The sequence below is a fragment of the Hemiscyllium ocellatum genome, chromosome 1, assembly GCF_020745735.1.
Source record: "Hemiscyllium ocellatum isolate sHemOce1 chromosome 1, sHemOce1.pat.X.cur, whole genome shotgun sequence".
NCBI classification, from domain to species: domain Eukaryota; kingdom Metazoa; phylum Chordata; class Chondrichthyes; order Orectolobiformes; family Hemiscylliidae; genus Hemiscyllium; species Hemiscyllium ocellatum.
In genome coordinates, this window is record NC_083401.1 from 95,578,599 (window position 1) to 95,606,477 (window position 27,879).

At 37.8% G+C, this 27,879-nt stretch overlaps 1 protein-coding gene across 2 annotated transcripts in view; it reads right to left on the minus strand.

Moving 5' to 3' along the window:
- Positions 1–8,142: 8,142 nt before the first annotated feature.
- pdgfra (platelet-derived growth factor receptor, alpha polypeptide) overlaps positions 8,143–27,879 on the minus strand; it is a 47,937-nt gene continuing 28,200 nt past the window's right edge. For both annotated transcript variants that reach the window (XM_060824163.1, XM_060824170.1), the window contains exons 8-23: positions 27,131–27,246; positions 25,875–26,001; positions 25,436–25,632; positions 23,311–23,405; positions 21,656–21,788; positions 20,785–20,889; positions 20,011–20,121; positions 19,625–19,778; positions 16,942–17,108; positions 15,739–15,857; positions 15,493–15,615; positions 15,060–15,171; positions 13,869–13,968; positions 13,652–13,757; positions 12,424–12,662; positions 8,143–11,289 (exon numbers count right to left, since the gene is read on the minus strand). In XM_060824163.1, the coding sequence (XP_060680146.1) occupies positions 11,142–11,289; positions 12,424–12,662; positions 13,652–13,757; positions 13,869–13,968; positions 15,060–15,171; positions 15,493–15,615; positions 15,739–15,857; positions 16,942–17,108; positions 19,625–19,778; positions 20,011–20,121; positions 20,785–20,889; positions 21,656–21,788; positions 23,311–23,405; positions 25,436–25,632; positions 25,875–26,001; positions 27,131–27,246 (2,152 nt within the window). In that variant the 3' untranslated portion in view covers positions 8,143–11,141. The remainder of the gene's footprint in view (positions 11,290–12,423; positions 12,663–13,651; positions 13,758–13,868; positions 13,969–15,059; positions 15,172–15,492; positions 15,616–15,738; positions 15,858–16,941; positions 17,109–19,624; positions 19,779–20,010; positions 20,122–20,784; positions 20,890–21,655; positions 21,789–23,310; positions 23,406–25,435; positions 25,633–25,874; positions 26,002–27,130; positions 27,247–27,879) is intronic.

A 27,879-nucleotide genomic window follows, 5' to 3' on the forward strand; every position in this document is an offset into this window, starting at 1 on the left:
CTGTATACAGCTTCCTTGTTAATAAAGACCAATTGTTTTGTCAGAACAAGGTTTTTTGAATTTTCTGTTGAGCATTGTTGATTTTAACTCTCACAGTCTTGTAGCTATTTTTAACCCATTTCTACCCCTCTCCTAGCTACTCACCATCCTGACTTGGAACTACATCACCATTCCTTCAGTATAGCTGGTCAAACTCCAGGCACTCCATCACTGGTAACACTATGGGTCCACCTACATCAAATGGACTGCAATAGTTCAGTAAGGCAGTTCACCACCACCTTCTCAGCAGTAACTAGGGTGAGCAATAAATGCTGGTTCAGCCATCATCGCCAAATCCCAAGAAGGTAAATAAATAATCATCATGGATGATTTTAGTCAAAAATGAAATAGAAAAATCACATTGCATTGATAGCTTGGGTGAGGGAGCATATTGAATTTTTTCAAGACAGTTTCTAACAGCCACACCAACCAGACAGCAGGCTCTTCCAGATATGATGCTAGGTAATGAGATGGGATTAGCTAATGGCCTCAAAGTAAAGACATCCCGAGGCAGTAACAACCACAATATGGTTAAATTTTAGATTCTGTTTGAAAAGGAGGAGAGTGGATTTAGAACTAGTATTTTAAACTTGGATAACGATAATTATGCAGGCAGAAAGCTGATCTCACTGATGCAAACTGGACTTGTAGTCTAGGAAACAAATCATTACAGCAACAGTGGCAGGCATTGAAGGTGATATTTTGAAACATTGAAAATACACCTACAATAAAGAAAAATTCTAAAGAAAGGGCCTATCATCCATATTTAATTAAAGAAGTGAAGAGAAAAGGATCAAATTACACAAACCTGTAATATAGAAGAATGGCAGAGAATGACTAAAGATTAATCAGGAAATAGAAATTTGAGTATGAAAGGAAGTTAGGAGAAAATGTGGACGGCAGATGCCGGAGCTCAGAGTCAAGAGTGTGGTGCTGGAAAACCACAGCAGGTCAGGCAGCATCCGAGAAGCAGGAGAATCAATTCCTGATGAAGGGCTTATGCCCGAAACGTCGATTCTCCTGCTCCTCAGATGCTGCCTGACCTGCTGTGGTTTTCCAGCACCACACTCTTGACTCTGAGCTCCAATTGGAAAATGCTTTTCCAATTATTAAATTGGAAAATGCTTTTCCAGCACTACACTCTTGACTAGGAAAGGAAGTTCTTTTGGAAGGTAAAAATGAATGACATGAGCATGAGATTGGGAGTTAATGGTAGACAATATGGAAATGATGGACGGAATGAACAAATATTCAGCTCATGCCTTCAGCTTAGAGAATACAAAAAAAAATCCTATAATAGTAGGTGGAAGGGAGATAATAACTTGGTGAAATTACAAACATGAGTACAGTGAAAGTAATCAAACTGTTGGAGCTTCAGACTGACAAGCCTTCAAGTCCAGATGGACTTCATCTTACATTTTTCAATGAGGTTGCCAATGTTAGAGAGGATGTGTTGTTGTCAGTTTTCCAAAAATTCACTAAGTTCTGGAAAGGTTCCATCAGTCTGGAAAGTACCAAATATAACCCTTCAGCTCAAGAAGGGAGGGCGCTAGGAGACTGGAAACTCTAGGCCAGTTAGCTTGTCATCTGTCAAGGGGAAGTTATCAGAATTAATCATTAAGGATGTCATAGCTGGGCACTGGGAAAAAATCCAAGGTAATTGGGAAGAGTCAGCATGGATTGGTGAAAGAAAAGTTGTGTTTAGCCAATTTATTGGAGTTGATGAAGAGGAACATATGGTATAGATAAAGGGCAGCCTGTACTTGGATTTCCTAAAGACATTTGACAAGGTTCCACATAAATGGCTATTGTTCAAAATAAAAGCTCATGTTATCTTATTAGCAAGGATAGAAGATTAACTGGCTAGCAGAAATCAGTGAGTGCATAGATGAGTCTTTTTCTGGAAGGAAGGATGCAAGGACTGGAATCCCGCAAGAGTTTTTCCAGCTTAAATGGAGAAATGTTTGCATCATGTGTAACTATGGATGACATGTCAGATGACTGGAGATTGGCTAATGCTGTGCCTTTATTTAAGAAGGGATGTAAGAAGATGCCTGGGAATTATAGGCCTGTGAGTCTGACTTCAGTGGGGTAGGTAAGTTATTGTCAGTGATTCTGAAAGATAGGATTTACAGCATATGAATTTGGAGAGGCAAGGAATGATTAGGGATAGTCAACATGGTTTTATCCAAGGGAAATTATGTCTCACTACTTTGATTGAGGTTTTTGAGGAAGTAATCAAGAACATTGATGAGGGTAGAGTGGTTGATGCTTAGACTTAATTAAATCCTTTGACAAGTTTTGGCATGGTAGTCTTATTAGTAAAGTTAGATCACATGGGATTCAGAGTGACCTTGTCAATTGGATACAGAGAGGGATGGTGGAGGTTGTTTCTCAGGCTAGAGGCCTATTGTGTGTTCAACAGGGATCAATGGTGGCTCCACACATATAAATGATCTAGATGAGAATATGGAAGACGGGGTTAGTAAGTTTGTGGATGACACCAATATTGGTTGTATAGTGGACAGTAAAGAAGGCTATGTAAGCTTACAAAGAGATCTTGATCAACTGGGGAGGTAATGGACTGTTAATCCAGAGACCAAGTTTATGTGCTGGGGACCTGGGTTCAAATACCGCCATGGCAAATGGTGAAATTTGAATTCAATAAATAAAATCTGGAATTAAGAGTCTAATAATGACCATGAATCCATTGCCCATTATCAGAAAAAAAGCCCATCTGGTTCACTAATGTCCTCTTGGGAAGTAAACTGTTAATCTTACCTGGTCTGGCCTGCATGTGACTCCAGACCCACAGCAGTTAGTTGACTCTTAACTGCCCTTTGGATAATAAAGGCTGGGCCTAGCCAATGATGCACTCATCCCATGAATGAATTTTTAAAAATTGGGACATTGGGCTGCAGAATGGTCGATGGAGTTTAATTTGGATAAATGTGAGGTGTTGCATTTTGGTAAAACAAACAAGGGCAGGACTTAGAGTATTAAAAGTAGGGCCTTAGGTAGCATTGTAAAACATTATTCTTTGATGTTTGTGTCACATGTAGACAGGATGGTTCAGAAGGTATTTAGCATGCTTGCCTTCATTGCTCAGATCTTTGAGTATAGGAGTTGGGATATCATGTAGAAGTTGGCCAGATCATTGGTGAGGCGTCTTCTGAAGTACTGCGTCCAATTCTGGTCACCCTGTTGTAGGAAGGATTTTATTAAATTGCAGAGGGTTCAGAAGAGATTTACCAGGATGGTACCGCGACTGGAGGGTTTGAGATATAAGGAAAGGCAGGTTAGGCTGGGACATTGTTCACGGGAGTGTTGGAAGTTAAGGGATGACCTCATAGAGGTTTATAAAATCTTGAGGGGCATAGATCAGGTGAATAGCAGCTATCGTTTCCCTGGGATGGGGGATTTCAAAACTAGGGGACATATTTTTTAAGGTGAGAGAAGAAAGATTTAGAAAAGGACTTAGGGGCAACATATTTATGCAGAGAGTGATGTTTCCTGTGTGGAATGAACTTCCAGAGAAAATGGTGGGTACGGGTGCAGTTACAACATTGGAACACATTCAGATAAGTACATGAATAAGAAATGTTTGGAAGCATGTGGACTAATCGCAGACAAGTGGGACTAATTTAGTTTGGGATTATGGTTGGCATAGACTGATTGGGCCGAAGGATTTGTTTTCATGTTGTATGATTCTATGATTATATATCAATAAGGGGTTCAAAGACCTAGCAGATGACACAAAGTTTGGAAAGTATGTTGTGAAGAGGGCATAAAAAAGTTACAGATAGATATCTGAAGTTGGGATGAACAGCAAAATATTTATCAGATGGAGTATAATATGGGAAAATGTGAAGTTGTTCTTTTTGGCAGAAAGAATAAAAAAGGAGAATATTATTTAAATAGAGAATTCCTGCAGAAATCCACATTGCAGTGGGATTGTTATCTAATGTATGAGTCACGAGATGTTAATGTGCAGATGCAGCAAGCAATTAAGACAACTATTGGAATGTTATCCCTTATTAGAAGAAAATTTGAATACAAAAGCAGGATAGAACATGCAGGAGAAACTGAGCAGGCCTGTCAGCATCGATGGAGAGAGAAGCAGAGCTTAAATTTTGAGTCCAATGACATTCCTTCAGAGATGAAAAAGGCTGGAAATGAAGGCTTTAATGCTGTTGACAGAGGCAGAGCAAGTGGAACAGATTTGAGACTGTGGTGCTGGAAAAGCACGGCGGGTCAGGCAGCATCCGAGGAGCAAGAGAATTGACGCTTAGGGCATAATCCTTTCATCAGGATTATGCCCAAAACATTGATTCTCTTGCTCCTCAGATGCTGCCTGACCTGCTGTACTTTTCCAGCACTACACTCTTGACTCTGATCTCTAGCATCTGCAGTCCTCACTTTCTTCAAGCAGAACAGATGCTGAGGGTACCAAGAACAACTGACAGAGGAATGCCTCTGGTGGTCTCCACAGTCTCCACATTCAAAGGATCATCTTCCACTACTTCAGTCAAATCCAACAGGACACCAATACCAATCATAATTTCTCCTTCCCTGCACTGTCAGCATTCTGCATGGACCATTCCCTCTGGAACACCCTGGTCCACTTCTCCATCACTCCTAACACTTCCTCACCTCTCATCACCCTCCCCCACCACCCCCCCCCTCCCCCCACCATAGCACCTTCCCATGCAATTACAGAACGTGTAATACTTTCCCATTCACCTCCTCCCTCCTCACAGTCCAAAGCCCCATACATCTTCTAGGTAAAGTAGCATTTCACTTGTGTTTCCCTCAATCTAGTTTATTATTCACTGCTCACAATCCAGTCTCCATTACATTTCTGAAACGGTACACAGACTGGGTCACCGATTTGTGGAGCACCTTTGCTCTGCTCATATGGATGACCCGACCTTCCAGTTGTTTGCTATTTCCATAAATCACCTTGCTTGATTCCTAACAGTTCCAATCTTGGTCTGCTGCAATCTTCCAATAAAGTTCAACCCAAACTTGAGAAACAGAACCTCATTCTCCACCTACAGCCTCTAGAATTCAACATTGAATTCAACAGCTTCAGAGCATAAACAGCTTCCTCCATTTTTCAAGTTTGATTGCAACTCTGATCAATTAGGAGCATTTTAGATTCGAGCAAAAAAGGACCAAGAAACTGATAGAGAGAGAGAGAGAGAGAGAGAGAGAGAAAATTGAATATGTGAGTAAAGTAGCCTTTGAAAAAGTAACTACTGACTGTAAAACTTGTACAGATACATTAAAAGAAAACAGTTTATTAGAATCTGAAAAATCTATATTAGGTGTAGAGAAATTGCGGAGAAGCAACATTAGTTCTTTGTGACTGTCTTCACTGAGGAAGATACGAGAAATTTCTTCAACCTGGACATTCAAGGAAGATTGAGGAGTTGATAAAATTAATATTAGAAAGAAGATTGTGCTGGAGAAACTAATAAACCGAAGTTTGATAGGTCCCTGGGACCTGATATTTTATAGCCAGGAGTGTTGAAGTTATGGAGATAGTGGATGCAAGGTTCCTGCAGATTAGGAGGTTGCAAATGTCACCCCACTGCAGCAGGAGATAATCAAGTGAAGGTCAAGTTTCAGATGGGCGCTGGCATGTCATGCAATATCATAACTTCACAACTGGAATTGGCATGGCAATGTGACAATTTCAAATAGAAGTGCTCAAAAATAAAGTTGTGGCTTTATGGTGGCATGTTGAGAGGACCAATTAGTCAAAGGGCACACCACAAGAACTGAAGACCTGTAATTCCAGTTTATAGACAGCAAGTAAAAACTACACATCTCAACAGAAACAAAAGGAAAACTCAGGCAAGTAACCGAAGCTATGCAAAAAGAGAATCAAAGGCCTGCATTTTCTGATGGCCAGACATTCATTGTTCCAACAGGTGGGAGGTGTGTACGGGAATTCTGCAGAGTCCCCATTGGAGCAGATTCTGAAAGAATTGTCCAGGAAATTGAAGACTTCATCTGGATGACTCATCTGTGCCTAATTAATTATGGGATCCATTCTAACTCCTAAGTATCTATTCAACAAACCTTGTACTTATCTCGTACATCCGCAGTTATCCCTCATGCACACTCCTTAAACAGTCCAACTTGGATCCAGCACCCACCCTCTCCACCCCTCCCTCCCCCCAGAACCTGAATCCCACTTCTAGTGCTCCACCCAGGCCCATATTCTCCTCCACAGACCTAACCTGATCCCTGCTTTGTGACTAGTCCAGCACTCCCTCTATCCCCATATCCTCCCCCACCCCTGCCAGACAGAACCTGACCCCCTGCCCCCAAACTAACCTGAGCCCCTGCCTTCAGACCTTAGCCATCCTTCTCCCCGAATCCACAACCTGAACTGACCCAACCCAACATTCACCCACCTTAGACCTGCCCTGACACCAATGCCACTAGACCAGAGTCCCAGAATATCTGACACTCAATTTCCCCAACAAACTCTCCAAATAGAACTGATTTCTCCCAATCACCCCAATGTCCCAATTACCTACCCATTTGGCATCCGACCCACCCGGAACCTTAACTCCTACCCAGTGTCACCCACCTCAGTCGTTACTTTACTTACATGGTACTCTACTGTCTGAACACCTTACCTATTGGATATCTATCCTCGGCACCCTAACCTCACACTTACCTTATTAACTTACATTATGACAGAGGTTATCAAACTAGTAATGTGGACCTTTAAAGGTCAGAGTAAGGCATGTGAAAGGTTGCGTGGTTTATCTTCCACTGACAGTTTGGCACTACAAAAGGATTGTGAGAATGGAAGTATGGCTCCACATTTCTGAAGGAGCTTTGACTGGAATCTCCTCTCAGAATTGTGGATCTTCCTTCTTTCATATCAGAAGTGCCTGAGTGGTAATCTGTGTGAAATTGCCCCTCCTCAGAAAATCTGGCTTATAGTGTTCCACCAGCTGCATTGACTGAAGACAAATAAACAGAGTGAGATGCAAGTTAAAGAGATGGGTAAGGTAAAAGTGTAAGTAAACAGAGTCAGCTGAGAAGACTTTTGACATTGAACCAGAGAACACATCATAGAGACCAACAGACGGTGGAGCAAAAGCTGACAACTTGTGTGCATGCAATGCATGTAAGCAGACTGACAGAAGAGGGATCAACTAAAATCACAATCAGTTTTGTTAATATATGACAGAACAATTGTTGGCATAGGAACAACTCAGTATAGATGCATGCAATTTATTTTGTTTTTGCACATAAAGTGGCATGTTTGGCATAGACATGCAAAACTGTATTAAGCTGCACCTGGGCTTGACCTAGTCATATAACCTCTTATCAAAAGTCCCCTTACTGCAGGCATCCATTTTACAGACAGTTCAGTAAAGACACTGTGTGCTCAAGACTGACATCCTGTCAGCTTCTAACAAGTGATAATACCACTGGCTCCATTTGCGAAAAGGCCTAACCTTGGCTGTCCAAAATTCCCATTAGTTTCAAGGAATCAACTTATTTAATATGGAAGTAGGGGCCCTATTACATGATACCATCATTGTTCATTTCTGTTGCAACAGCTAGGCATCTGTGCTGTATCACCTCTTTTCACCACTGTATCAAGCAGTCAATCAGCTTCTTTCATCCAAAACAAAAACAGAAATTGCTGGATAAACTCTAGTATCACGTGTGCGAACAAAGTAGAGTTAATGTTTTAAGTCTGGCGACTCTTCATCAGAACAGTTCTGTTGCCTAATAAGCAAATTAGACATCAGTATGGGTTATTGTCTTTCATTTTTGCATTAATGCTTACATGCTCAACATCATTTGCAACTGTAACAACAGGTAAGGAAATTTTGCTCCATGCATTTCATTTATTTTGATGTGAGACAGATCCAGGAGCAACTTTGCTTCTTTCCCACTATCTATGTTATGACACAGTCACAATTAGTTGCCTGTCAAAATTTCAGGCATGGTGGAGGTGACATTGTTATGGAGGAATAAATCAAACTCAAACTCAATGATCAGAAATGGCTCAGTATAACATTCATTTCACAGTAAGGTCAAGGGAAAAACAAACTCAATAACTAAATTCATCTGAATTTATTGAAATAGAGATTCTGAGTTTAGAAAATGTGTATTTGATGTAACATAAAGAATTTTTTTTTTTAAAAAAGTCTTTAAAACTTTGTGTAATTTCATCATAATAAAATGTTTGAGACTTTAACCTACATACAGTCCAGCTACGCATTCACAATTCGATCCCTTTGAAACTTTTTTTGTAACTTTTAAAATATATTTTACTTTAGACATTCAAAAGTGCAACATGTAACGTGCCTGTGGAGTACATCACAGTCAAAAATATAAACATAGGCAGTGATACAGCTAGACATAAATGTATGGCAGTAACTCAGATGACTACACTGAAATACATTATATATATATATATATATATATATATATACACACACACACGCACACACATATATATATATATACAGAAATGATGTATAACATCATTTTATATATCCCCAATGTCCTTTGTCACTTAGTAAGACCATTGGATAAAATTTTGACCACATTTTAACATTCAAGCCATTCAAAGGTAAAGTCATGTTTCCTCGGTAATGCTACATCAATTTCTTCTGCTGCATTAACCCGGTTATTTAAGATATTGTCTGAAAGCCTTCTTTAAATGGAAACATTAAACAATCCAGTCTGAAAAAATACATATTATTTTCTTTACAGTTTATCTTACATTTTATAACAAAAAGGTGTTCTCATTGTCACTTAACATATATGAGTTGTTTTTAATACTGGATATGCAGGTAAAATTTGTGATTTTCAACATTGGCCTGAGCATTAAGGGATGTGTTACATCACTAAAATTAGAATATGTGCCTTGACAACTAGAAGCAGTCGGAAAAGTAGTTTGCTATCAGTTTTCCCTTGCAATTAACTTATAATGCCATGGTTAATACAGGAAGTATAATGTGCTATGGAATGTATAGTATATTGCAGTATGTTAATATTTCAGCAGTTAAAATACATCAGTCCCACCCAATGGATTTGTCATGTATTACAATAGCAAGTTCAATTCTGATGTCAGAAAATAAACAATTAAAAACTAACAATGATGTCTTATTGACAGTCAATACACTTTAAGGCTGGAAAGGCTCATTATGCACTTTGTTCAATCAAAAATAGATGAACATCATGTAATATCTCACCAAATCAGGAACAAGTCAAATAACTGAGGGATCCCAAAGTGGAGTTTACTAATCTTCCAGATGATCTTAACGACAACATTATATGATGCCATTCCTGTGGTAAATGTGATGACTAACTTGAATTTAAATCATCAGATTAGGAAGTGGTTATTTAAGTGGACTGAACGTTTGTTAATTGATTTGAATGCTTTCTCAGGTTTGAAATTAATGATCAGTTTTGCAAGTTTTCGTGGTATCTCTGTACACATAGATGACGCATACAAAGAAATCAAAAAACTTAATGCAGATCCTGGAATAGATTATAAAGGCCTTCGCTTGCTGTGCAATAAAAGCCCTAAATATTCCTGTTATATATGGGCCTGTTGTTTGTGAAGAATATGGATGAGTTACAAATATCATTCAACACATACTGCTCTTATATGAACTTTTACCATTGAATCATTCAACACAGTAAATTCTTACAAGAAAATAATTGAATTTTGCTTTTGATTTCATATTGCATCAGACAGTCCAAGATTCACCATTAATACACTGTAAAAATGTCAGTTCATTATTTTGTAATATTTTTAATTTGCCCAGCTCCAGATTTTGGATTACTCATAGGGTTCTTCTCCTACTCCAGTGTGATTTCACATCACAACTTCAATCAACATGTTACATGCATGGAAACCAATTGATGTCCGATATATTAGTCAGTGTGATAACATTTACATTATTTACATATTCCAGGCATTGTGGTATCCTTTTAGTTGGAATGATTGTGGTCAAGAAATCTCTATGATTTTTCAACCATCATTGATAGGATTTGTTTACATTTAAAACAACAAAATCTTCTGGTGCCAAATTCCCCACTACTTCCTCACTCAAAGAGGAGGCACTTTTGCTTTCTGCTTTAGCACACATGAAAGGGAATCTTCTCCAGCAAGAATTCTCTTCATTACTCCTGAGGTGCTTTCATCATGTGCAATAGGTCAATCACATCAATTTTCCAAGCTTGGTGAATCCTTCAATTCTGTAGCAGTTGTATTAACAAACAGGTTAGTTTAGTCTAAGGCTCAATCCACTGGCTCAATGAAACCAGTAAATTCCAAAGTCATAGCTTTTCAATGTAGATGGTAGTCAGTCTGTTCCATGTTCCATGAATCACTGATTTTTCTGAATTTGTACGAACAATTGAAGCAGTTATGTGTAGAATCTTGCAATGATGCAGTGTGTTCTTTACAATGTAATAACTTCCAAAATTTGTGCTTTGCAAAAGGAACATCATAATTGATAATTAGTAGGAAGTAGGCATTGAAGAGAACACATGTTTGACGATGATGTACACTGATATCTAAGCAGAATGATAAACAACTTACTGTAACCCACCTGGGGAGCAATATTGTCATTGCCTTTCTCCTGTGACAGAGATAATGATCTGATGTAATATCAGGTACACAGATTACATTCTTAGCAATGGTTATCATTATATACGTACAAAGTAATCTGCTAAAATAATAAATGTAGTCAATTATCTGAATAAACGTACCATCTTCCCTGTAGCAAAGAGTCTTTGAAACACACAACTAACTTTGCATGGCCTTATGTTTCGTTCATGAAAATGGCAGTGTACATATGCTCTGAAGAAACAAACACCATAATAGAAAAATAATGCACAGAAAAATGCACATGATATGTATTACGATAGAAATCATATTGTTTTTCCAAAATGATGTTCCAAGTTGGGCTCTGTTATAAAATACGCCATCAAGTTCCCACCTCAAAGTTCTCTTCTTGGGGATGCCTCAAAAAAGTGGTTATAGAGAAAATCGTGTTTGTATAACTTGCAGTTTATTCTCCCATATTAAATGGAACAGGTTACAGGAAGCTGTCTTCCACTAGATCTGAGGGATCAATTGCTACATCATCCATCATTTCCATGTCTTCTATAGTTTCATCCTCGCGCTTTATAAAAGTCGAGCTGCTGGAACCTGTCTCAATTGCACTTTCTTCTGATGTCTGGGAACTGCAAAAGAAAGGGAGGGCCAGAAGAAAAAGTCAGCAGTGACTCACATATGTGAATACCTGGTGGTGTAATGAGCTAGTGGACTCTATGGTGATCAATGTGATGGCATGCTGTGAAAGCTATCTCTTGATTCACTCTCTCATGTGCTCCCAATTGTTTAAATTCAATAACAAGTAATGGAAGACTTCTTGGTCCTATTCCTTAGCAACAAATAACTATGTGGCATTTGATATGGATAGGAAACAGATTGCTTCCTGCCCTCTAGACCAGGAATGATGTATGGCATCCTAAAGGAAGAAGGTAGGGAAATTTAACAGCTGAGGAAAAATTATATTGAAATTTCATAAACATTCTTTGAGTTACCCTGAAACCTGTTTTCTTCTGAACAGCCAAACAAAACTACATAATAAAGTCTCCTCAGATATCTTTGGTAATTAAGGTTCTTTCCTCTTTAGTTCAAATTATTTTCAGTAATTACTTTGTATATACCCAACAAATGCAGAAACAATAGCATTGTTACAGTGTTTTATCAAACATTTAAACAGTGCATTTCTTTGAGTAAAATGACCATAAAACAGAACTTCTAAAATGAGTCTTACATGAATTGAAAATTGCTAATTGGAGTTCTGGTCTAGTACATAGCAATGGGCAAGCAATGTAGCCTTCAAGATTCAAACTCTTGGTCACAGAGAACCTTATTTGTTCCCCTAATTACATTGTCCTCCTTTTTACTCCCCTGGCCACTCTGTTAAGTGGCTCCAAACACCACTGTGCCATGGCTGGTTTGCTTACCCATCCTGCAGTTCCCTGCTCCCGTCCACACAAACTGAAAGGATTTCAAACCTGTTGGACATTTCCAGTGGCCATGTCTCCTCCAATGCTACCTTCTACGTCATTCACAGTGACACCCTGGTCCCTGACCTCAGCCTAAATGATGTGACTACCTTCTGAAACAAAGTGTCCAGTTAAGTTCTCCCTGATACATCACAATGGATGTAAAGTTCAGTTGTAATGCATGATAAAATTGATTGACTGGCAGGTTTAGCAAATTTATGATGAAACCACTGAGAATTTTCATCCACACTAGAATATTCTAGAACATTCCTCTCAATGTGCATGTTACTTTAATCGTACCTGTGTCGGTTTCTTGAAGAGCCAGGTTCACTGTCTGTGACTGGGTCAATATCAGGCAGTGGGATGATATATCCACTGTCAGCACTTAGCCTTTGTTCATCAAACCCACTTTCCCGATCCTTCTTTTTATCTTCATTGGTGTAGGTAACTCCGATGTAAGAATCACTCGACTCTGTCCGCATGCGAGCAACAGCAGGATGGTCACTTTTCAAAAAGTCATCATTCAACTGTTTGTAGCTCTGTTCAGTTTAAAAAAATAATGAGAGAACTTATGCCAAAGTTCATGCTTTGCACAATATGACTTTCTGACCATAGGAGGCATCTTACAAATCATTATTCAAAAAAAATGGCAATTAGGACAACCTGAATTTCTACCAATGAACAGTGTCTAGATCTGACCTACTTGATTCCCATCAAATACTCTGTCAGATCACCTATTACTGTCAGATAGTGTTCCGATTATTCAGAATATGCTACCATTATCAGACCTTTTTCACACTTCATATAGTTTAAATTAGGAGCAATTGCCTAAATTCTTGAAACATAACTTATTAGAAATAAGATGATTGATGATTTAGTCCAATAGCTGGCAGTCATGAGTTCAGCTCATGGATTAAATATTTTCAATAATGCAATAGATCACTTCATTATTCTGTGTGTAAGAGATAAAGTATTAGACTAAACAGTGTCTGAGAACATAAGCCATGACAGTAAGGCAAAGAGACAAAGTTCAAATTAGCAAAGGACAAAATTAGGACAGATATCAGGATGTGTTTTTTCACAGAAAACATGTTCAACTCATGGACTTCTGCATTCTATAAGGTAATTCAAGGCATGAAGCCTTAAAACTAACTGTTTAAGAAACAGTTCAGGTTTAGTGGGAAACTTTATGATCCTTCGGGATGGACATGTCAAAATAGGGTAAATATCATTCCCCAGTTGTATCTATCTTGTCGTGTAGTCATTTTAGGAATAGCAGTGACTAGGGCTTTTTTTACCCTCAATGATCACCATGGTTGCTGTTAAGTGTAAGCTGCAAATGTGTTGCTGGTCAAAGCACAGCAGGTCAGGCAGCATCTCAGGAATTCTCTATTCCTGAGATGCTGCCTGACCTGCTGTGCTTTGACCAGCAACACATTTGCAGCTGTGATCTCCAGCATCTGCAGACCTCATTTTTTACTGCTGTTAAGTGTAACACTTGTGTTGTACAAAAAGCAACAGAACATACCTTCTTGTAGTTCTCAGGTAGCAATCTGCCAACAATTTCAGCAAGGTGTGTAAAGGAAGGTCTCTTCTCAGGCTCACTATTCCAACACTTCACCATCAGGTCATAACTATGAGGAGGACGATGGGAACACAAATTTAATTTAAAAATTCAATATTATTTATACATGTAATTTTATTTTAGAAACTAAAATGCAACAGCGTCTCAGCTGGAAACATACACATCTGAAGAAGCATGTTCTGGTTTAGTCATCCTGTAACCACTTTTTATCTTGTTATAAAAGTTGGAGTCCACCATCATTCCTGGATATGGTGTACCACCTAAGAGAGATAAGAGAATCCAGTTAGAAACAATGAGGAGAGATTGTTTTATTTAGAGATGTAATTCACACACAACAGCAAAAAGAACAAAATGTCTACCATCATCTTTTCAACAACTACAATGGATCATGCAGAAGACTAGGCTTCTGTTAATGCTGAATTTATTCTAAGAGTCCATTATTAATATTTAAAATATAGAATTATCAAAGTTAGGAAGTGTGATATGTAAGCAACTAATATTTATATTTGAATATTACTGAATGTTAACAATTTGAGTTACTTATTACAGCTGCAAACTATTGCTAAATTAATCACAAACACTTCCACAAAATTTCTTGAAGCAAGTTGTTCATTGTTTTTAAAATTGTGAGCAGTCAATTAGTAGTGGTATCGCAGTTTGGTGAGATTATAAGGCGAGTGATTGTGGAAGGGATGGTAGACTTTACCATTAATCTGGCAGCATAGGCTATATGGATTCAGATATGGACAGTGATTGGATTTAAATTTTATTAATAAAGATCTGAAACAGAAAGTGAGTCTCAATATTGCTGACTGTGAAACTATCTTTTTTGTTGTTCAAATGGATCACTAATGCACTTTACTACTTATACCCACATTCCATAAAGGCCTAAAGTTTTCTAATTGCAGTGAGTAATTGAACAACCCATTAGAATGTAGAGTGTTAGCTTCCCTATCAAAAAAATGAGGCATCTATTCAAAGAATGAGTCAGCTGCAGAAAATACTATTAACTGATCTTCACAGACCATGATGACTCCAGTTCCAAATACTAATCTATTCTGCGTTACCTGCTCTCAGTCAGAATAGTTGTACAGGCACGACAATTGCATTCAGCTAGGAGCTAGAAAGACAGCTAATGATTCTTGGGTCTTCATGACTTTTGTTGAGAGATGAGGATATTAGGTGAGCAACTGAGCAGGGTCCACTGTGATCTCTCTCTTGATTAATTTAGCAATTCTAACTCTCAGAAACATGGATCATACATCAAACATAATTCCATTGAACAACTGCTCATGTATAATCACTTGTTAGAAAACAAAAAACTTAACATTATCACTCAGTTTGCACCTACCCAAAGAGAATATTTCCCATAAAAGAATACCATAAGACCAGACATCACTTAGTGAAGTGTACAGGTTGTCAAATATGCTCTCAGGCGCCATCCATTTCACTGGTAAGAATGTCTGAAAATATAAAATTGAAAAAATTAAAATTAACTCTGGAAGTAACAGTATAACCATTTAAAAGTGCTATTATTAACAAGATACTAAACAAGGATTATAAAAGAGGTTGTAAATTATTATTTACTTCCAGGATTAAAACCTCACAATCAAATGTATCTTTACTTTTGCACTAACTACAAAAACACAAAGTGAAGAAATTACAACTGATAATCTCAGATACAGTCATGCTTAAATACCCCTTTTAATATGTTTTCTTCTCAGGTTGTAGAATTCCTTATGAAAATATTTTCAGCTTTGAGCCGATTTTGAGCTGATACTCACACTGCCTTTAGAAACGTAGTTGGAATCATGCATGATATCTCGTGCCAGACCAAAGTCACAGATCTTGACAACCTTTCCCTGTGCAAGGAGAACATTACGAGCTGCCAGATCACGATGCACACACTGTGACAAAGCAAAGAGCAAAAGTTCCAATTTTACTGCATTATAAATACAAATCAAAATAATTGAGAGCATTTGTGGATCTGTATAAATAAGTCTTTGCATCAAACAAGCATGCATACATACATTTTTAGAAGCCAGAAACTCCATTCCTTGAGCAACTTGAAAGGTGAAGCTGATTAGATCCATGAATGAGAGTCCATCTGAGTTGTCATCTAAGAGAGGGTTCCAAGCTTGAGTTGTCTCTGTGGAGTAAATGTTAATTATTAGCTGAAGGACATGACCAAAATTGGCTTTACTTATATAATAATGGCCAGTCAACAATCTAAAGCAAGAGATTTGATGAAAACAAGCCAAAATGGAGAATTGGATGGTGTTATGACTTAAAATTCTGGCCTTTCACTTCTGGGATCTGGCAGTAAGTGAAATGATTTTATCCAATTACTACTGAACATGAACTCATAACATCAAGCAACATTTGTCAGAGGAAAACTATCAAGAGAATTGTATGAACGTCTTTTTCATGATGACTTTGTTTGCAAGTCAAGAAATGATATATTTCAAGCCAAATTATTTTGTCATATCTCTTATTTATTAACAAAAATGGAAATAAAATGTGAAACCTTTTCCATGTAGTCCATACCACTTCAAATTATTGGTAAGTGCATTATGTTGTATATTTTAGACGTCCCTTTGTAAAAAGCTGCCACACAAACTTAAGCATATTCAAAATTCAGCTGCTTACATTCTTGATTGCACCAAGTTCCTTTCACTCATTATCCCTGTGCTCCAAGTTCAGCAAATCCTTGACTTTATAATCTTAGCCTTTTTGTTCAATTATTCCATGATCTCACCCCTTTGCAAACTCTGCCAGCCCTCAACCCTCAGAAAACTCTGCACTTCTCCATTTTAGCCTCTTGCACATCCAAAGATTTAAAACTTCTCACTCTCTCAGAACCTCCTCGTTGTTTAAGATGTTCCTTTGAAGCTGCCCTTTAACCAAGCTTTTGGTCATTACCCTAACATTCCTATGACACAGCAAGGGATATTTTGTGTTGTTAAAGTTGGTTTATAAATTCTGAAGTTGTCAATGTAGTGCTTAAAGGCAATTGCAAAAATGAGGTTTACAAGATTTTGCTGCATCAAAATGTCATCTCACTATGCTTGGAGTGAAGTTAATTTCTATAAGATGGTCAATGTTGATTAAAACATCATTTGCACTCATTCAGTTGTGGTCTTCGCATTTCTTCATCAGTCAGATGTTCTCACAGATCTACCTGCTTTGAGTATCACTGAATAGAAACAAATAAGAGAATGGCTAGCTCTTACCTGTCAATGATTTATTTTTCTGTGATGGTGGGTGATCGTACATGTATTGCTGTACATCGGTGTATTTGGAACTGCCTTTCCTTTCCAACATTGGTACATACTGGGTATTTTCAGCCTGCTTCATGTCCATGTAGTCGCCATTGTTTTCAAAGGACAAAATCACATAACTACAGAAACAATAGAACAGGGTTAAACATCAAGCAAATTTTCATATTACACAGCTTGTTCTGGAAATCACAGTGCAAAACTTAAGAATTTTGGATTAGCTAGTACAGAATTCTTTCCTCCAAACATTTGGTTAATGATCCTATCTATGTTAGCTGTCAATCTGAACATAAAAGTAAGTTTCATAGAACATAGAACATAGAAAAATACAGTGCAGTACAGGCCCTTCGGCCCTCGATGTTGCGCCGATCCAAGCCCACCTAACCTACACTAGCCCACTATATGTCTATCCAATGCCCGTTAAAATGCCCATAAAAAGGGAGAGTCCACCACTGCTACTGGCAGGGCATTCCATGAACTCACGACTCACTGAGTAAAGAATCTATCCCTAACATCTGTCCTATACCTACCACCCCTTAATTTAAAGCTATGCCCCCTTGTAATAGCTGACTCCATATGTGGAGTTTTGTTTCATCAGTTGCGCAAAATACAATCAAAATGCATTGGCTAAAAAGAAAAATTATTATGATATAAAAGATTTCCACCTTAATATGAGTACATTTTGAATTGCTGTCAAAGACTAATCTTACTCTCTAAATGTTATTGTGTCCTTGATTTAATTTTATAAAGATGTATGCAGCATCACATCAGGTCTTTCACAAATGTGTTACATTTGAAATACTTTGAAATAGATCAATGCTACAGTCACTTTATGAACAGTAGGATCCCAGAAGCAACAATGAGAAGAATGATCAGCTTAATGTTGTTTTCGTTGAAGAAGAATTTTTACCATGGTATGAGAAGAATTTGTCACTCTTCTCTGAATAATAAAGTGGTATCAGATGCATCCATTTGAATGGTTGGAACAAGCTTTGGTTAACATCTTATTCAACTAGCACATCTGGCAGCACAGTACTTCTTCAAAATCAGAGTCTCATCTACATTATATTCACAAGTCCTCAAAAAGTTTCCAAGACCATAACCATAGCCTTTTGTTTCAGATGTGGAGGTGCTATTAACTGAGTCAAGCTACTAATTAAGTGTTTTGAAGATTGTTTCAGTGTTAGAAAAGATGATTAATTTTTTAAATTAATAATGATATTGAATTTAATAACTGTTAAACAAAAAATGTTAAATCCATCAATCATTTAGTTTTCATGCTTTTTTTTAATAGCTTCAACAAAGCCACTCAACCTAAGATAAAAGCTGGCATCAATGATAACAAGATCATTGGCATTAATCTCTTAAACAAGAATGATGTCTGCCAGGCTTTATGATTTATGTGTTCTTGGATGACTTAACTGAACAGTTTTGGGGCAATGGGTCTTTGGGCAGGGAGGACAGGAGTTGTCCTCACAACGGAGCTTCCCAACCCAGAGTTCTCTCTCTTATTCTGTTTCAGTCACTTCTCCAAACCAGGCTTCATCTGGTCAGTGTCCAACTGTACAGCAGTTTGTTAGATAAGACATTGTCACATGGTATGATTACTATCAAGTTCTTCCCATGCACCAATCCTCATTTGTCAAATATTCAAGCAGGCCTTCAGAACTTCCATGAAACCTTTTCTCTGTCCCTCATAAGATCAAGTGTCAGCCTTGGATCGTGAAAGATAATCTGCTTTAAAAGCTGATTCTTTGGTTTGTAATCACAAACTCACTCACAACCCAATCACAATTCCATGCTCTTGGATGCGTTCCATGCCTAAGCTGAGATAAATAGTGGAGAGTTGGCAGAATCACACAGCCTTGATACGAAAGGGCTCTTCCTTCAATCTATTACAAAGCACACTCACTATCATACAGTCCGGCAAAAGTTACAAAGTATTGACAATTTATTCTGGACATCCAAGTCTCTGGAGGGCTTTCCAAACAACGTCATGATTCATGAAGTCAAAGATCTTTCACAGATAACTGCACATCCTTTGCTTTGCTCCAGATACTTTCCTTGGATTTGTTAAGAAATAAAAGTCATGTGCTCTTCTAGATGGCAGAAAACCACAGTGAAGTATGTCTTATGTGTAGGAGGTGAACTTTTGTGAAAACCCTCCCACAGATGACTGTAGGGATAGGTCTCTATAGTATCCACACAATGATTTATTGCCCTTCTATAAAAGTCACACAATGTTGATATTGTGCAACTCAGACATAATAACACCTCCTCCCAGAGTTTTGTAAAAAGATCTGAAAGTTTGAACAAGAGATTATATAACCACTAAGTTTAGAGATTTCAGCAGGAATTTTGGCTGTGACATGTCTTCTGATTCTTCATTTATTCATTTTACTTTATTTAATATCATCAAAAATTAATCCAGGATATGACAAAAGCAATTCTACAATGACACGTTTTCACTAGATCTCCCACATTACTATTTTCATACATGCAAAGTAATAAAGTTATATCATCATTCAATTAAAGTGAGTTCTTTGTTCAGATGATACATTGATTTAGTTAATCTCATTTCAATCTTATTAAACAATTATTGTGACAGACTGCTATCCTGTTTAGCCATCGAACTCACCTTCTTGTGCTTTCATCAGCAGGGTTTATACCAAAAATATCCACTTCCTTTTTTCCCTTTTCAGAGTATCGACTTATAAAGCTGTCTCGGTTCTTATGTAGGTAATTTACCAAATCCCCATGGAAACAGTACTCAGTGATAATATAGATAGGACCTATTGTATAGAAAAAAATAACTTAGTACTGTGCACTTCAGAGAAAAACAAATTTTCCTCAATGTTGTGTTGAGTGTTACAAGGATGGGTTGGTTGTAAAGGAAAATTTGAATCTCAACTTGACATCAGAGTGATATTTGCAGTTCCTATCCCTAATATTCGACACATATTGCATTGAAAAGAAAGGACAAACACCTTGGAAAAGAAATACCTTGAAAAAAGCAAAGCCCACCTGCTTTGGTACAAGCTCCTAGCAAGTTGACAATGTTCAAATGTGGGCCTAGATGTGTCATTATCTTCAGTTCTGACATCAGGGCTTGCTTCTCACTGGATCGGGCTGTAGCTGTGAAAACATTTGAAATGCAAGTCAGCTATGAACTGCTAATTGAAAAATTATACTTTTTAATAATATTTCAAAATTTCTAAGATACATATATATTGAAACAAAATCACAAATTTGACAAAGAAATGTAAATTGTTTCAAAATGCATATTTAGATCACATTTAATGATTTTTAAAATATCATTTCTTCCCTTTTGTCAGTGTCCCTTTACTGACCCTTATACCATAGCTGTTCCTAAAGTCTCTATTAATCACATAACAAGATATATTACATTAAATAGCTCTGCCTATAACCTTCACTTCCCACACATGAAGAGGTATGTGTTTTCCATTTGCCTATTTCACCATGATGTAGCAGTACTTTCCCCCTATTTTAAGGACACTTAAAGAAGACGGTTTCATAATTGTGAGCCATTTTAACAATGAATATCTATTTTAAGGATAAATACCCAGTTTAAAGCCTCTAATAACTGACTACAATATGTAGCAATCTTCTATGAAATAGTTACGTTTATAAACTGGCAACTCCCATAAAACAAAATTCATTTCACAAATAACAAGAAAGCCATATAAAAATATATTGAAATAATTGATATGATTTCCTCAGAATAACTTGATGTCACATCAACAGGTGCTGTGCAATGCATAAAATAGGATGACTTACGTTTCAACATTTTTACAGCAACTTTCATAACAGGCTGTGAGCGACTTAAACCATAAGCAGTTCCTTCAACTACCTTTCCGAAGGCCCCAGAGCCAAGTATTCGTCCTTAAAAAAGCACAAGATATATAATAATTAATGTGACTGGAAGAATTTTATCAGCAGAGTTATAGACGGTAAGGTAAACTATCATAGAGGACAGAACAAATACAAATCAGAATGGTCAAATTCCATTCCAGATTGTGAATTAAACTTGCAAAATTATTCAAAAAATGTGTGCGATGGTGTACATTGTATTCTAACTTTCTATCATGAACAGTTATTTTCATCCACCTAGAAAAAATAAATTACATTTGCTTGGAGATAAGTTAAAGTAAATTAGAGTATCTGCTGCAGTTTCCTACCATTTTTACTTTGAGGTAATTTGAGGAAGATTATATGTTACCAGTGGCAGAAGTCCTGCACAAAATCATCTTCCATCAGTGCAAAAATGAGGCAGCAAAGTTTTGCACAAAACAACACACAAACAGCAGTGAGGTGATGATCAGATAATCTGTTTCAATCATGTTTCGAATTGGTTAGGAGATGAGGGTTCCCCTGTTCATCAATGAAGAGCACTCTGAGATCAATTCAGTTCACTTCAGTATAATGCTCATCAGAAAGACGACTGTCAATAATGTCCATCTTGTATTTTGTGTTGAAATCTCTGAAGTGGACTTGAATCCCTGACTTGCTATCATTGACCCATCACTGAAAGGACTGAAATGGGGATAATTTAAAAGGGCTGGATAGTTCAAATGTCTTGATATCTCACTTTTGAGCACCTGCAGTTAGTGGCTAATACGACACATGCTTAAAACAGATAAAGACTTACCTAGGACAAGTCCATCCCGGGGAAATTCCCATCTGGTATCATAGGGAAGTTGCATGGGATCAACATAAATGTATTCATGCCCATCTGGACTTATTGATTCAATAACTCGCCATCTTATTTCATATCTTGGTTTCTGTGCAAAACAATAAATAATGGCTTACAATATTGGTACCACAGGATCCTTTTTTTCCTTCTGTCTTAATCAGAAAATATATCCACATTGCAACATTAAGTTATAATTATATTAATATTACCAATATCTCAGAATTGGAACAAATTACCTGTAAACAACAAAAGCCAGTAAAATATAACTACACACTTTGAGACTATGTATTATTTAGGATGCAATTCAATTGCTATAGAAACTATTCAAAAGAATCCCAAAACATAAATTGCAGGGCAGAATGGCTTCACATGAGTATTGAGACCTAACTACTTCTGATCTCTGACACTGATGCTGCCACATCTGTGAAGTCAATGCCTTGAATGATTTTAGAGCATTCCTCTTGCCTGGGAAATCTAACCGAAGATGCACGTATTAGGGGAAAGGTGGGTTCACTCCTTCTAAAAATGTTTTGTTGTCACACCTGCAATCTACATGGTAATGAGAGGGCAGTGATTCATTTTCTTTTAAAAAGTGATTTCTCAGGATTTCAGGTCATGTTTGTAGATGAGATCCTCAAGTGGATCATGCATCTTCTCCTTGTTTGTCTAGTCCATGTGATCTCATCAGATTTTCCCGTACTAATCATGTGCTAGTTCCCATAGAAGACCAGGAGTATAAGAATGCTTATTCTTGAATTGCCACCCCTAATGCCACTCTCTTACATTTGATACCCTTGCTAGGGAGGACCAAGGACTCCATCCCCAACAGCCAGGCTGGAACTTTTAGTGCAAGTTCAATGCCCTGCAGTTTGAAGTTTGAACTGAATTCCAATAAAATTATACCAGGCAATTCACCAGAAGAGTGGCATATTCCTAGTTCAATAAGGAGTGTTCGCAAGATGCAGGCTGGCCCAAAATAACCTATTTACTGACCCTAAAAAAATCTTGTTTTTTTTGGAAGTTGCTTCCATAGCATTCTTTATTCTTTCATGGGATCTGGATATCACTGGGAAAGTCAGTGTTTATTGGCCATTCTTAACTTACAAGAGCCGAGTAGCTTCCTTGACTAATTCAAAGGCAGTTAAGAATCAATCACATTAAAATGGAGTCACATGTTGGCCAGCTAAGAGTGATAGACTTCCTATCCCAATAGACTTCCTATTCCTATTGGTGGACCAGATGAGGTTTTACAACAATGGTTTTGTGGTTATCATTAGATTAGCATTTTGTTTTTTACATTCAGAATTATTAACTGCATTTAGATTCCACCAACTCCCATTATGGGTTTTGAACCCATGTCCCAGAACATCAGCCTGGATCTCTGGATTACTAGTCCACCGTCATTACACAACAGAACTCCCATTGAAACTGAAATGGTTAACAGGCCTATGCCTCAAGCCTTTGCCTTCTGATTGGAGGTCATCTTATTGAATCAGTTTATCTTTCACCTTTAAAAAACCAATGGCAACCTTTTGTAAAAGGTGCACTTTTCTGACAGAGAATACACTTCATTGCATTTTAGCATTAATGGACTTGTAACATTTATTTACCTGTTTCCAAACTACAACAAGCACGATTAGAGAAATGATTACAATAACCAACAACACCAAGACAGCAGCAGCCACTGTCAGCTCAGAATGGAGATCTGTAAACAAATATTAAAGGCTGTTAGTCCAAGAAATATATCTTTTGTTCATGTTTTTTGTTAAAACACTTTCAGATGTAAATTAAAAAGGCCAGCATTTTAGACATGGGGGAGTTTCCCAGTGTACCACGAGATAAGTCAACAGTGAATGTGTTAACTGGCAGAGAGGGGAACCTGCACCCACCTCACAGAACTGCCAGCCAATCTGAATGACTAGGATACAGAGCTCATGGTGAGCACTGAAAACAATGGCTTCTGGTTTCCCTGTGCCTAATTGGAGGACGTTTCTACTCATCCAGGTTGTCAACCAAACAGCCTAGTACCTCACTAACAGTGACAAAGTCAAGAGCAGTTGTATTAAATTAGAGTTAGCTCCTACTGATTGACTCCTCATGCAGCTCTTCAAAGTTAGAGAGAGACTCATTGAGAATAATCTACTGGCTGCCACGCAATCCCCACTGCCTTGTTGTATTCACAATTGAAGTGGACTTTATTTTTAGATTTAGCAAGTACTAAACTGATTTTTGACAAATGCAGCAAATTCATTAGGGATTTCAAAACATAAAAGCGAATTTATCAGTTGCTTATGCTATACAATGACTGACTACACAGAAATTGATGGTGATGCACAATGCATACGACGGTTCCGACCCTAATTGTGGATTTGGTCAGTGCATCAGGACTGGGGGAGGGGAGGAGGCTGACCAATCACAGCCACCTCCTACCCGCATCCACCTATTGCCATCCCATCCACCTTTCCGCCCAGCCTCCTCCCTCATTTATTTCACAGCCAACTTTCCCTTCCCCAGTTCTAACTGGAATTTAGTGCAAGTTGAATACAAATAGTCAAGTTTGAGTTTGCTAAAGTTTCATAATTTGTCCAATTGATAGAATGCATCTCTGCATTATTTTAAAACATTCAAAAAATCCCTTCAAATCAATGTTTTGCTAGATTTTTGAAAAGTCACAATCTACAAGATGCACTGCAGAAATTCATCAAGGCTCCTTAGACAGCACCTTCCAAAACCCATGATCCCTGCCATTGTAGCAAGAAGGACAAGCACAGCAGATACATGGGAACATTATCATCTGCAAGTTCCCCTCTAAGCCACTTACCATCCTGACCTGGAAATATATCGCTATTGCTTCACTACCACTTTCTCCCTAAGGGCACTGTGAGTCTTCATACACCAATGGACTGCAGTTCAAGAAAGCAGCTCACCACCACTTTCTCAAGGACAACTAGAGATGGGCAATAGAAGCTGGACCAGCCAGCAAAGCCACATCCCATGAATTTTTAAAAAATCATTAAACCATCATAATAAAAGCCCTGAAGCTAATGCCAACTCATGGTGGCTCAGTGGCGAGCACTGCTACCTTACAGTGCCAGGGACCCAGGTTCAATACACTCCTTGGACGACTTGTGTATGTGCAGGTTTTCTCTGGCTGCTCTGGCTTCCTCCCACAATCCAAAGATGTGCAGGTCAAGTGAATTTTTAATGCTAAATTGCCCATAGTGTTAGGTATATTAGTCAGGGGTAAATATAGGCTAGGGGAATAAGTCTGGGTAGGTCACCCTTCAGAGGGTTGGTGTGGACTTGTTGGGCCAAATGGTCTGTTTCCATACTGTACGAAATCTAATCTACTGGTGAATATTTCACCAGTAGACAGTTTCTATATGGGGCTGTGAAAGCAGACTGCAAAAGTAGATACATATTTTCGATATAGTCAAAATAAAACCTTTTTACAAAGTGTGACTTTGTTTCATGTTAAATTATCTCAGCTCTTGCAACTCAACACTTTTGCAGCAGACTCAAGACAAAATCCTAGTCTAAAAATGTTTCATGAACTATAGCCTTGGGTTCTTTCCCCCATGCAGTTTGCCTGAGCACACAACTTTACATGGTACTTATATCCTGAAACTACTTCCAAAGAAAAGAAGCATGCTAAAATGAACTTTAATGAAAGGTATTATGCCACACACTGGACTATCTACCATTGGTTGGGATGGAATAGAAATCTTTACTTACTGTGAGCCACCAGTTTGACTTCACGTGCAACGGCTGCAAGCTCATTCTTTGCAATGCATCTCACAGCGACCGTGTTATCAACTTTCTGAAAGGTCAGCTTGCTCTCTATAGTATTTTTCTTGGTCTGATGGGTCTCAATGCTAATATCACTGGAATTGTTGTGGAGAACATTCCAGAGCAATGAGTCATTTGCACACCTATAGTAAGATATAAAGAATTTTTAGTCAGATTTTCATTCCATTACTCATTGGAAATTTATAATATTTGAAAACAATTAAAATGCCATTTACTTAGAGGCAATGAGGGAAATACTTTTCTCTACTGGAAAGTTTCTTTTTTTCTCAAATGACTGATAATTAAGGGAACTACATTTTATTTATTCAAAGAAGCTTTTTTTCCTCACTTAGTATGCTGCGTGATTGAGTGATTAAGTCCTCACTTTTTTAGATCTGTACATATCAGCCATTCAACTTCTGGGCTTGGTGTCCCATCTGCCGAACATGAAACTATCTGGCCACTCGCAGAACCATGGTGGACATCAACAAGATTGATGATTTTTGCAGGCACTGTAAAAGAAAAATAAAATGACATGAAAAGGTTTGATCTGTACTTGTCTACCCAAGTACAATCTGATCCACAGCATTTTACTCTTCACTAACATCATTAAGGATATACGTGACACAGGGAACTACCAAGAATTGCTCACAGTTCGTAAGGGTCACTTACACAGAATCTTTACAATATCAGCCATCTCACACAGAGATCAATAAGGCAAAATGTCAAAGATCCTGGATCATGAATGAAATAAGACTCCAGTCACATTTTGTTCTTTAATTAACAGAGTTTACTTGAACATGACACACAACCTGTTAAAATAGCTAAGAAAATAAAAAAATTCATATTCTCAATTGTCAGAACAAAGCAGTGAACCCACTCTTGGCAGAAACCTGGTAAGTTTGTAATTAAAATTGTGCTGGTCGGTTACCTTCCTGACAGTCACTCCTTTCCTGTCACCCTAATATATAGGATTATGTAGACACAGGATTCTCAAATTCATATTTAACAAAGATAGGACCTTGTAGTTACATTTAACCCAGATCCAAGTGGGGAAGGGCTACTTGCACACTGGCTAAAAGTGCATCAGCAGTTTTCGAAAAGACAGGGAGAAGGTCCAAAGTTAAAATATAATCCTTCCTACATGTGACCTGGAGAAGTAGGAATGATCTTTCAACTCCCACACGAAAGTTACTACCTCCACTTTCTCACATCTTCCCATCCTTCTGTAATCCCTTGGAACTCCCTGAGAATCCTTTCCAACAACCTGCCTATGTGATGACAATTTTTCCTTTAATTCTGGCTGTTTCAGACAAGGGCAGCTGATCAGTGGCATGAAGATGAGGCCTCAAAATTAGACCAGCAAAAGCATTTTGCACATGCCCCTGCTTGAAACTCATTGATAGTTCAAACCAATCTGACCTTTTGTGAAGATTACTTTGTAACTGACACATTTCTTTTTAGAGATTGGTGGACCTGCTAACATGTTTCAAGTGTTTGAGTATTTTAAGATTATCAGCATTATGCATCTTTGTGCTTTATCTTCTAAATTTGGAACTATCACATTAATATTGCCTAGCATTAAAACAGGTACTACAAATATTGACTAGTTAAAATATGTATTGGAGTTTGTTCATGTACCTTTAACTTGTAAGTAAAATGTATGACTGGTACTATTATCTTCATTTTTAACAACAATGGTGTAAGCCCCACTGTCTTGTTTCTTCGCACGAATCAAGGTCAGGTTACTTTGATACCTGTATAAAATAAGAATCAAGTAGCAAATAAGGAAATAGTAAACTGAGATAGCACTAAATTTCATTTTCATAGTGGAGGCATGTAGCTTAGAGTGGGTTCAGAATATTGGCACTGCTCCAAAAACAGAAAGCAAGGCAGACTGTTTTCACACAAAGTCCCACTCAAAGTCAAATAAAGATAAATACTCTGATAATCTGGATTTACTTGAGGGGTAAATGGCAAGAAGAAGAGATTTCCTGTTTCAAAACAGTACTTTTAGTAATAGAAATCTCATGGCCCACCTGAGAGGGCAAATGAATCCTTGGTGTAACATCCAAATTGAAACACCGCACCCCTGACAGTATAGCATGCCCTCAGTACTGATTGAACTAGATTTTCTGCTGACTTATCTGAAGTAGAGCTTGGAATTCTTAACCTTAAAGAGCTGTAGATGTTCAGGCGATGAATACATGATAAACAAAAATCAATGTTATGTACTAAGGGAATCCAGGGATATGGGGATAGTGTGAGAAATAGAGCTGAAGTGGATGGTCAGTCATGCTCTTAGTGAATGTTATTGAGCAGTCAAAGGGCTAAATGGCTTAGTCCTGTTCCTGTTTCTCATGTTTTTATGACACAGTCCCAAAGAATTA